Source organism: Elephantulus edwardii, unplaced genomic scaffold (genome assembly GCF_000299155.1).
Source record: "Elephantulus edwardii isolate Elephantulus edwardi_28Jun2011 unplaced genomic scaffold, EleEdw1.0 scaffold00155, whole genome shotgun sequence".
Classification (NCBI taxonomy): domain Eukaryota; kingdom Metazoa; phylum Chordata; class Mammalia; order Macroscelidea; family Macroscelididae; genus Elephantulus; species Elephantulus edwardii.
In genome coordinates, this window is record NW_006399905.1 from 7,866,429 (window position 1) to 7,878,196 (window position 11,768).

The following is an 11,768-nucleotide window of genomic DNA, read 5'->3' on the forward strand; positions in this document are numbered from 1 at the left end:
CTTCTCAGATGTGGCAGAAGACAGCACGGAATCTGCAAGAATGTGGGGCTGTGAGCAATCTGTCATTGGGTCGCATTGCCAGTGAGATTAATATCTGTCAGCGAGGAAGTTTTTGGATTCAGAGGATAAGAAGCCTTTTGTATTGTTGTTGTTGAATGTATTCAACCAAAAGAATTGTATTCATTACACATTAAATTCTGTGGTGGATTCCTAATAAAAACTGTTAATGTGTCAACACTTCCTGGTAACATTATTTTGTCTGGAGGTCTTAATAACACTTTTTATTCATTCTGAACTGATTCCATACTAATGGGGCTTCTCATGACAAATTACCCCTCAGAGGTTTTTGTGCTGACCACCACAGAGATGTCTCCTCGGGGTTTAAGAGTTGCAGTAAGAGGAGAAAAAGGGACAAGGCTGGCCTTTACCCCAGCCACACACTTGATTTGCAGGACGGGAATGTCATTGTTACTGTTAACTGCTGCTGAGTTTGTCCCAGCATATGGCAACCCCTCACACACGATGCAATGCAATGCTGCTTGATCCTGTGTTGGCCCCACACTTGACCATCTGCTGGAGTACTATGATCCACTTGGTTTTCCAAGGCTCATATTTAGAAGTAGAATGCCAGAGTTTTCTTCCTAGTCTACCTCAGGCTGAAAGTATCAATGGATCTTGTCCAGCATCATAGCAACTCACATGCCTCCATGGGCAGCATGATGGGCTACCTAGTACTATATTCCTCTGCTTAAAGACATAGCCTACATTTTTAAGAAAACAGGGGAAAGGCTCTGAAAGTTAGAGGGTCATTGAAGGAGAAGAAGACCCTCAACTAGGTGGATTGACACAGTGACTGCTGCGGTGGACTCTAATCTATCAGGAAGTGTTAAGATGGCACAGGCTAGGACAGGGGTTCAGATTCCATAGTTTATGGGGTCATTATAAGTCATACTTGAGTCAATGACACCTTAATGACAACTAACAAGATTTTGAAGAACCAAGATAATAGAAGGTATGTTGTTGTTGTTCTTGTTGTGTGCCATCAAGTTGTCTGTGATTCATAGCCACCCTATCTATGTACAATAGCTCTGAAGCCTGCCCTGCCATGAGCCAATCCCACTGACTCCAGTACACCTACTCTCCAGTGCCCTAGTTACTGTATCACTCCATCTTGTCCAGGGTCATCTTCTTGCGCGTCATCCCTCCACCCTTCCGAGCATGATGTCCTTCTCCAAGGATTGGTCCCTCCTGGCCACACGTCCAAAGTATGTGAGAGGGAGCTTCATCATCCTAGTCTCCAAGGAGGAACTTGGTTTCATTCTCTCCAAGACAGACCTATTTGTTTTCTTTGTGGCCCATGGTATATTCAAGATGCTTCTCCAGCAACACAACTCAATGGCATCAAATCTTCTTTTATCATCCTTAGTCATTATCCACTTTCTGATGCATAGCAAGTAATTGTAAAGACTATAGACTGAATCAAGTGCACCTTAGTCTCTAAATAGACATTGTTGCTTCTCAGTACTCTAGAAAGGTCCTGACAGCAGATTTTCCTAAGGCAATTTGCCTTTGATTTCCTGACTGCTGGTGCCAAGAGTGTTGACTGTGGAGCTGGGCAAGCTGTAACTGTTAACAACCTCAATCTCTTCTCCATCCATCATGGTGCTGTCAACTGGCCCAGCAGTGAGAATCTCTGTCTTCTTGATGTTAAGCTTCAATCTATATTGAAGGCTATAGTCATTGACCCTCTGCAGCAAGTGCTTTAGGTCCTCCTCAATTTCATAACCAAGGTTTACTTTATAAAACATAACCACTTAATAAAGGAGACTGTGTCTTGCCTAGGGAGCCCTGGTGGCCTAGTGACAAGAAGCTGCACTGCAATCCTGAAGGCACACAATTTGAATCCACCAGCTACTCCTTGGGAGAAGGATGGGCAGTCTCCTCCTGTGCAAATAACTGCCTCTGAAAACCCACTGGCGGGTCAAACTATGGGTTGGTTATGACTTAGTGGTATACAAACAACAACAACAATGTTTTACTTAAATGAAAAAGATCCATTGAGATGACCATAAATCCTACAACCTCAAAGAAGACCATCAAAACAAAAGATCCTAAAGTACAGCTGAGGCAATGGTTCCTGGAAGAAACAGGAACCAGCTTTACCAGAAAGCCCTGCTCTTGCTTATAAATACCCATCCTCTAATGCGGCATGGTGAACACTAATGTGTAGCCCATACAGAGTTTGTTTTTTTAAATCCAAAGATGCCACCTCTCTGGTGGTCCAAATTCACCAGGTGCTCTTCAGGAGAAAAAAAAATGGTCAATCTTCTTCCATGTTATTTACAGTCTCTGAAAACTGGATGGAGCGCAGCTATGAGTCATTTCTGACAGGATGACAGTAATTTCCCCCCCCCCTTTTTTTTAGAATTCAGCGTGGTCTCCAAATACGCATCTCAGCAAAGGCAAAGCAGTACAAAAGACACCAGTGCTACCCAAGGCACCTAGCTTCTTTCTTCAAATCACTAAAAACTGAAGCAAAATTAGGGTGTGTTTTTTTTTCTCTTTTCCTTCCTTTCCCAGCTCTCTGATACTATCTACACAAAAGGCCAAACTCTACAAGTTGTCGAGAGGTGTGCCCTTAGGGGTAGCAGCACAACAACCTATCGATACACCACCAGAGCTCCCTGTAGCTACTCACGCTACTAATAGCAACGTTCTTCTCTGTGGTTCTTGCGCACAGAACTAGATTACATCACCCAGACTCCTTGGGTCTAGGTGGGAGTACATGATCAATCTTTGCCATTGGAAGTGATGATCTCAGTGTGGTGCCCTCGCTCTCCCCTCAGCTGATGACCAGAGGCGGGGAATCCAGAGGAGAATTCTGGGACCCTACAGGATGAATCCCCAAACACCTGTATGAAGCATATCTACCTGCTGACCCACAGAGCCTGGGGCATAAGTGACAAATAAGCCTTCATTTTGCTAAGACACTGGGACTTGGTATTAAAACGGCAGTTAGCCTACCCAGATTATTATTAACATACCACCCAGATGATGGTGAGGCTCAGAAAAAGAGACAATGCTCAAGACGACAGATCGACACAGTGACTGTAACAGTGGCCACAAGCATGGATGAGGTCTTGACGATGGTCCTAATTGTATGAGGTTCGCTATGAGTCATAGTCAACAGTAAGCCAGATGAAGGCTCACCCAGGCTGGCTATGCTCCTCTGCTTTCTTATCTTTGTAATGTATAATGAACTTCCTCAAACAACCAAACTCTTAATTGTATCTAATACTTCAGACAAAAACAAGTGCTATGCCTACATCATTACTGGCAATAAAAGTTACATGAAAGAGCTAAAGGCAATTAGCTTGGTAAACAAAAGCAGTAGGTAATGTTGTTCTCTGGCCCCGACAAGAACTACTCACACGCCGCGTGACGGTGGGATCTCGCTGCGCTTTGGAGATGAGATGGCCCAGAAGGGTGTTGGTTCTGAGAAAACGCAGGCGGATGTTGGTTGCTCGGGTAAACTCCCTCAGGGTTTGAGAGAAAGTAAAATTTTTCGCACCTGGCCGGCCATTTATCAGAGATACCACAACCTGAAATAATCACACATACATTGTGGGGGGGGAGGGGGGAAGAAATTCCTTTCATCAAAATTCAGCTGAAGTAAATAAAAATAACTCACGTGCCCTAAAGCATTTGGTTTCTTTGAGCCATTAGATGTTTGTAGGTGGTCTTGGTTCTTTTTTAGGTCTAAAAACTATCACTACCAGTTCTGTCTTCCCTTGTCTTCCTACTTAGAAAGTCTGGCAACATGTCCACGATATCTGGGCTCCTAGAGATGTTATCAGTTTGTTTTCAAACCCTTTATTCTTTGTTGTGTAGTTGACAGAATCTGTATCAGCTATGAAATACTGAAAAGCTCCTGGTAAAATCCACAGATTTGAAGAAACAAACTGGTGACACTATATCTAAGAAAACAAAGCTAATAATTTAATTGAGGTTAAGAAAATGAGGCTCTGGCTATAAAGTCAACAATGATGAATATAAAATCATCTAAACACAAACATGTTTTGTTTTCAAAGCCTGATCTGAAGAAGCACAAGTCACCATCCTGTGAAACAAGAACTACTCATCAAACATCAAAAGATACTGGGTCGAGCAGCTAAAGAAAGAGCCTTCTGCTTAAAGAAATGGAGACTGGCTCCTTTAAGGAAGTTTATTTCAAATTCAGTCCCTGTTCATCTTGGCCTCACAATTTCTCTTGAATTATGGCTTGATTTTCCCCACCTCTGTGTTCTCATCTTCTCTAACAATAGTCTGGCTCACTTCACAGGAGTCAAATGCTACTCCCATCTTTTTTTCTCCTTAGAAATTGTTTTTTTCCCAATAGACAGCACTCTTCTCACCAAATGGGATCAGGGAGCTAGCTACCTGCCCCTCAACTCCTCACAGCTACAGGAGATAATGTGATAATGTGTTTGTGAAGAGGTGGAGGGGTCATCCCCACAACCTTCAATGACCCTGATGCTACATTTACCACCAGAAAGGAGAATTTAAGACCCAAAGGCCTTCAATCCCAAATCCTGACCTCTCGGGAAAAGTCAAGATCCTAAACAGAGCTCCCAGTTTGGATCACAGCCTGGATTTGTAGCACGCAGTCCTCAGCTCTGGTTTCCATCTTGACCTGTTAGGTATCCACGTTCACTTCTAAAGTCAGAGCTCCCACAACCCCGAAAATCTCACCTCGCCATTTTCCAAAGGGACGATTCGAGAATACTCAGTAACACAAAGGACATCATCGTCCCGCGTGATCGCCGTATTTGCCTCTTGCCCAAATTCTTCCAAGCAGTCCCGTCTAGAATCTAGGAAGAAAATATTTTCATACTGGAAAATAATGATATCACCTTGTTGCCAATCTCTTTAAAAGTCTTAATGTCTCTTTGTGGGGGAAGGGAGAGGAAGAACTGAGAAACATTTAAGACTTGGGATGAAGTTTTTTTTCATTCATTCATAAAAGAAAAAATATTCAATAACAGTATTTGGAGATGAGATCCTGGGTCTTTATACTACATTAAGTAATTTGACCCTCTGAGGTGTTTCATGGTTAATTCAATCCCTTGGTAAGCAAAACCACCTCAATTCATCAGAGGGTTGATATTTTTCATTAATAAAAATAAACAGATCCAGGTATCACAATGTTAGATACATAAAGACAGACTTCAGTTCCTATTTTTACATTAAAAACCAAAGGACTAGAGGTATAACCCTTTTATAAGAATGCTGTTCTTGCTCCAAATAGTACAAGAATCCATCATAAAGGCATTTCCACAACAGTTTTGTCTGTAGTATCTAGTGGCAAGAAGCTGTGCTGCAATCCCAAAGCCACACGGTTCAAGGCCACCAGCCACTCAGCAGGACAAGGATGGACAATCACCTCCTGTGCGATTAACTGGTTCCGAAAACCTGCTGGAGGGTCAGCTATGGGCTGGTTCTGACACTACAACATCCTTAGAATACATATCCGTACCATACACTTTAAAACTAGTCTATTCTGAGAGCAAATGAAAAAATTAAATATTAATATTCCTATTGTTGTTGTGTGCTGTTGAGTCAGAACCAACCCATAGCTGACCCTCCCGTGGGTTTTCAGGAGCAGTAAACAACACAAGAAGAGAGTGTCCATCCTTCTTCCATGGAGCAGCTGGTGGATTCAAACCATGTGCCTTTGGGATTGCAATGCAGTTTCTCACCACTAGGTCACCAGATCTCCCTAGATAGCAACACTGACAGCACTGAGAGACTCATTTTCTATTGAGACACCAAAGTCTTGTCCTACCGGGAATAAATAAAACCCCTCAGAACCTGGTAGATACGATTACTCACGAGCAAAATACTGCCAAGGAGAATACGTGCTTCCAAAGTCCACAGATCTTTCCAAGACCCAAAGGTCAGGGCGAGGAGAATTTGCAAATTTGATTAAGACATAGGCCACATGGAAAAGCTGACAAAGGAAATGAGATACAGTTATTAAAATCACCTCATCTGTCCACAGCTTCGATCACCTCTATGTGACAATGCTCATTCTCAAGGCAACAAACACATGGAGCCAGAAGCCCTCTCTCAAAAGCCATCTGACTACTGGGATTGTCACCTGCATGCAGCCTCTCTCCTTTATTGTGTTAAAAGACAAAATCATTTCTCTGTGTCCATCAGATCTATATATTTATCATTGTCATCTTCGCACCTTGATTATATAACCTTGAATTTCAGCCACCTACATTTTGTGCATTGAGAGAATTCCAGTGTCAAGCAACAGTAATCAAGAGCCTTGAGGGTCAAGAGTTGTGACCTCTAGTCAATGGAGCGGTCATAACTGCGGTATTAAGACCTCAAGAGCTGAAGGAGAAGTGGTAATTCCTCCTTCCCTGGATCACCTCCACTGTTCTTTTTGCTGAATAGCTCCTCCTCTTATTAATTTTCTTATTCATGCTCAGCCTTCTTTTTCACATGATTCCCATTGTAATCAAGTAGCTTCTGACTCAGAGTGACCCTGTGGGTGTCCAAGTACAACTGTGCTCCATAGTTTCCAATGGCTGCATCTTTAACAGTGGAGAGCAGAGCTCTGCTTCTAAGGCTCCTCTGGGTGAACCTGAATTCTCAGTCTTTTGACTATCAATGTAAAAAGTACGGTAGCCAAGCTAAGTATGGTAGCTGCTAAGTATGGTAGCTGCTAAGTGTGGTAGCCATGGTCTACTCAAAGACTAAGATCGTGAAAAAACATGAAAGAGATGCCCTGGGACTTTGAGACTTCTGTCTGTCTTTCTCCTCCAACTCGTGATCCATGAAGCACTTCCTATGCTTAACATCCAGGATTCTTTGCAGTCTAATCTACTCCCGTCCTTTAAAATGTATGTAGCTTAAATTTTGGACCCTGTGGTCTATGCTAGTCAGAACTAATTCAATAGCAAAAGGTTTTGGTGAGTGGAGAGATGAGAAAGAGAGGGAGACGATCAATGGGATGGATTGATGTAGTGACTGGGGTAATGAGGGCAGGTGTGTCAGAGACAGTAACGTTGGCACAGGACAGAGCCAATTTCAGGACTGTTGAACATACGGTCACTAGGGGTCGTATGTGACTCGATAGCACATAACAACAACAATCAATTAATTTAAAATAACAAGGAACCCGTTACATGTTATCATCAATCATTTTTGTGTGAAAATTACTTACATTGTTGTTGTTATGTGCTATCGAGTTGCCTGCGATCATAGCAACTCTATGTACAACACCTCTGAAGCCTGCCCTGTCCTGAGCCAGTTTCACTTACTTCAAAACACTTACCCCCATTACCCCAGTCACTGTGTCAATCCATCTCATCTGGAGTCTTCCTCTCCTGCACTATCCCTCCGCCCTTCAGAGCATGATGTTGTTCTCTAAAAACCAATCCTTCCTGGCTACGTGTCCAAAGTACGTAAGACAGAGCTTCAAAACCCTAGCCTCCAAGGAGAAACTTGATTTCACCCTCTCTAAAACTTGTTTGATGATCCATGCAATGGTATGTTTAGTGAGTATACTGGCATTAATTGGAGAATTTCCCCCCAAAATCACTTTAAATAGGGTTAATAGAAATCCACTGGATTCTTACACCTGCTTCTACAGTGAATCTGGGGCAAAATCAGACTTTAATTGGAGTATGTAAGGAAAATCTGGGAATAAATAGCTATATTGTGAAGGGCAAAAAGGACATCCTGAAAAGCCTGGGGGTCTCCTAGGGACCTCAAAGCACACTTGGAGAACCACTGCTCTCAGTCATAGTCTTCTGCTCTTTTCATTATGAAACCATTTCGTGTATTTATTTCAAAAGAAAGAATTGAATTCACACACTGGAATACTACGCAGCACGCAGGAGCAATGATTTTATAAATTATTACTTAACTTGGGAGAACTGGAGATCATTACGCTAAATGCACTAACCCAGTCCCATAAGGGCAAATACTGTATAAGACCATCATTGTAGACTAGGTATGAGGATCTACAGGTATGAGGGGGTAGCAGAGGGATGAGGATGGGCAGGGGGGGTTAATTACAGGACTGCACAATTTGATGGGTGGAGAGGGGATGGTTAAAGTAAATGGGAAAGATCTGGATTGCAGAGCAGCTTTTTTCTACTAGGCCACCAGAGCTCCTGATAAGCGTGTTTATTGTTCTGTACCATTGAGTCAGAACTGACCCAGAACTAAACTTCCAGCAGGTTTTCAGAGGCTGTAAATCACACAAGAGGAACAGGCAGTAAATCACGTAGGTGGAGATTGCTCAGAAGGGAGTCGCTTCATTTAGCCTCACTCCGCTCTGAGATGATGGTGTGTGATCCCTTTGAAGCAGCACAGACATTTGCTATAAGAACTCTAGAAGCAGGTGGAGACCCCTTCAAAGAGCCCCTCTATTTGTTCTATAGGTCTGCTCGGCCTTATTCAACAACCCACAGATCCCATACTCACCTGGCAGCACCGGCAGATAGGAAGTTCCACTTTAAAATCTTGGGAAGGGGTGGGAGCAGAGGGGTATGGGTGGATAGGGGCAAAACCACAGGGTTGCACAGTTTGGTGGGTGGAGGGAGAGAGTGAAGGAAATGGGAAGGATCCAGCAGGGACCTGAAAAGATTAGGTAACGATGGGCAACATGCAGTGGTGATTGATTTTCTAAAACATAATGCTGGGAATGATTGTACGAAATATAGTATGAATGAAGAATAGTGTGAAACACAATGTATACAAACTTCATGAGCAAACCAATATGAGATAGAGATTTAAAAATAAAGTCTTGTCCTTCCATGTGAATATTAGGAATTTCTCTCTGGAATCCCCCAACATTTATTTATGTGGCCCAAACTGCTGCTATTGTTAGGTGCCATCGAGTTGACCACAACTCAGCAACCCTATAAACAACTGATGTGAACCACACCGATCCTATGCCATCTTTATCAACTCTGATGCACTTGAGCCCATTTTCCGAGTACTGGCCCTTCCTAACAACATGCCCAAAATATGTGAGATGAAGCTTCACTATTAATTCTTGCCTCTAAGGATCACTCTGCTTGCACTTTCTCCAAGGCATATTTGTTCTCTTGGCAGCCTATGGAATATTCAGCACTCTTCTCCAACACCACAGTTCAAAGATACTAATTATTCTTCTGTCATTGTCCAACTTCCATATGCATAAGAAGTAATTGACAAGAAGATGGCTTTAATTAGATGTGTCTTAGTCTTTAAGCCAACATCAATGCTCCTTAGCACTTTAGAGAGGTCCCTGTCAGGAGATTTATCTCATACATCTTTTGATTTCTTGACTGCTGGTGCCAAGGGTGTTGATTGTGGATCCAAACAAGATGAAATAATTGACAACTCCAATCTTCTTTCCCTTAATCATGATGTTGCAGTGGTCCAGTGGTAAAGATTTTGACTTCTTGATTTTTCTCTCTCAAATACTGATAGGGCTATATTTTCCTAATACTTTTTTGCACCAAAGCTTCTTGTTTTCCTGATTGCCACTCTGCTATGCACTTTGCAGTGGATTCTTGTTAACGCTCCACTCAGCAACAAATCTCCTCAGAGACAGCAGACTCCAAACATCCCTGAGAGGTAGAGAAACTGATGTCTCAAGTGGCTTCAGAGCAGGCCACATGTCTGGTAAAGCAACTGGTCTTAAGTCATTCTCTTCTGCTGGATAATTTCAAGTGCTTGTTTGTGAACACCATAATCCATTTTCAACTCATAGTAACTCTGGGGTACAATAGAACTGCTCCTCCAAGTCTTCATGGCTGCAATCTTTATGGAAGCAGATAACCAAGACTTTAGCCCAGGAAGCTAATAATAGGTGTTCAATAAATGCTATGCTTGGCTAACTGAATGGATAGGTGGATGGATGGATGGATGGATGGATGGATGGATGGATGGATGGATGGATGGATGACTATGAAAACCACATGGCTGCACTGAGTCCAGGAAGTGAGCACAAATTGGCGGGCTCAGAGATAGTGGACCCTGGAGTGATGCTGGAAGCAAAGAATGGGGGCAAAGAGCTAAGGGTTCAGTGGTGGCAACAGCCTGAAGACAAAGCACTCTGAGATTTTGTTTTCTTGTGCATAAATAATAAAATTATCACAGAAGCTATTTGTTGAGCAGATGAGGAACAATAATAACTAGTTCACACAAACAGTATGTTGCTGCTGTTGTTGTTATTATGTGCAAGCAAGTTAAAACCAATTCAGAGCTTAGCCTCCAGCAAATTTTCAGAGTCTCATAATTCTCCTATGGAGCAGCTGGTGGATTTGAACAGCCTGCCTTTGGGTTGGCAGTACAACTCCTTGCCACTAGACCACCAGAGCTCTCTACAAACAATGCACTTTCCTTCAAAAGAATGCTGGCATGCTGTATCACATACTGGTGTTCGTCCATCTTTCCCCACAAAACTGTGACCTTATTCAAGTGTAATTTACTCAGAAAGGAAAGTTCATAAATGTCATTGAATTGAAATGAAATTAATAAATAGGGCATGTGAAAGTACAAAATATTTGGCAAATGTCTTTGAAATTCTATCCAAATAAGATTTCTGCTCAAGTCAATAGGTGGTTTTGTTGTGGTGTGACAGTGAATCAGAACCAATACATAGCTGATCTTTCAGCGGGTTTTCAGAGACAGCAGATGACAAAGGGGGACTGTCTATCCTTCTCTCACAGAGCAGCTGGTGGATTTGGACCACGTGGCTCTGGGACAGCAGTGCAGCTTCAGGGAGCATCAGAGCTCCCTCGAGTAAGCAGTATGCTCGCTCACCCAAAAGAATTTATCATGAAAGGGAAGGTGAATCTGCTAACAACTTTTCATTAGATAAACATACTACTTCCCAAAGGGAGTTCTGGTGGTCTAGTGGCTGAGGAATTGCTTTGCCAACCCAAAAGCAGATGGTTCAAAACCAACAGCTGCTCCTCAGGAGAAAGGTGAACAATCACCTCCATGCAGTTTACAGCCTCCGAAACCTCCTGGAAGATCAGCTATGAGTCAGTTCAGACCCAATGGTATATAATGTTCTTTCACAACATTAAATAAATTTTCTAATTTATGTGCCTGCCTTTTTATTTTTACTATTTTCCAAAATACAGGATACTCAAAGAGTACAATGAAGACTCAGCCACATTGCACCTAGACTCAACAAGTGTTGGCCACGTTGGCCTTCTTTTTCTCCTTCTCCACATATGTACACTTCTTTGATGATCTTTTAAAAGTCACAGACTTCATGACACTTTCTCCCTAAATACTTCATAAAGATTTTGATCCCCAAGATATGTTACCAATTATATAAAAAACTACAACACTATCCATCTTCAATTTGCACTGATTGTCCTAATAAAAGAATTTGTTCTTTTGTTCAACCTAAGATCATGTCTTTTTTTTTTTTAAAAAAAAAAAGGCAAAATATCATCAGGGGAGGAAAAAAGAACACACATGGCCTCAGCTGAAAGAACCACAAAAAAATGTGGCTTTGAGTTAAAATACTGAAGGATGCTATGGGAAACATAATGAATGATGCAGAAACCATCAAAAGAAGATAGAAAAATCTTATTTTTTCTTCCTTATTTCAACATTTTTCCCCATTTTTTTTACCTCTCTATATTCTAGTACTCGACGGCACTTAACAACACCAACAGCATAGAGAGAAATCAGTTGGCCTAGTGGACAGAAAGTGATGCTACCAAGCCAAAGGG

The 11,768-nt window shown here is 42.2% G+C and overlaps 1 protein-coding gene across 1 annotated transcript in view; it reads right to left on the minus strand.

Moving 5' to 3' along the window:
• The window catches only part of LAMA3 (laminin, alpha 3), a 383,386-nt gene that overhangs the window by 268,195 nt on the left and 103,423 nt on the right, over nucleotides 1-11,768 (minus strand). The window contains 3 exon segments of the mRNA XM_006895048.1: nucleotides 3,432-3,602; nucleotides 4,753-4,871; nucleotides 5,893-6,010. Of these exon segments, the coding sequence (XP_006895110.1) occupies nucleotides 3,432-3,602; nucleotides 4,753-4,871; nucleotides 5,893-6,010 (408 nt within the window).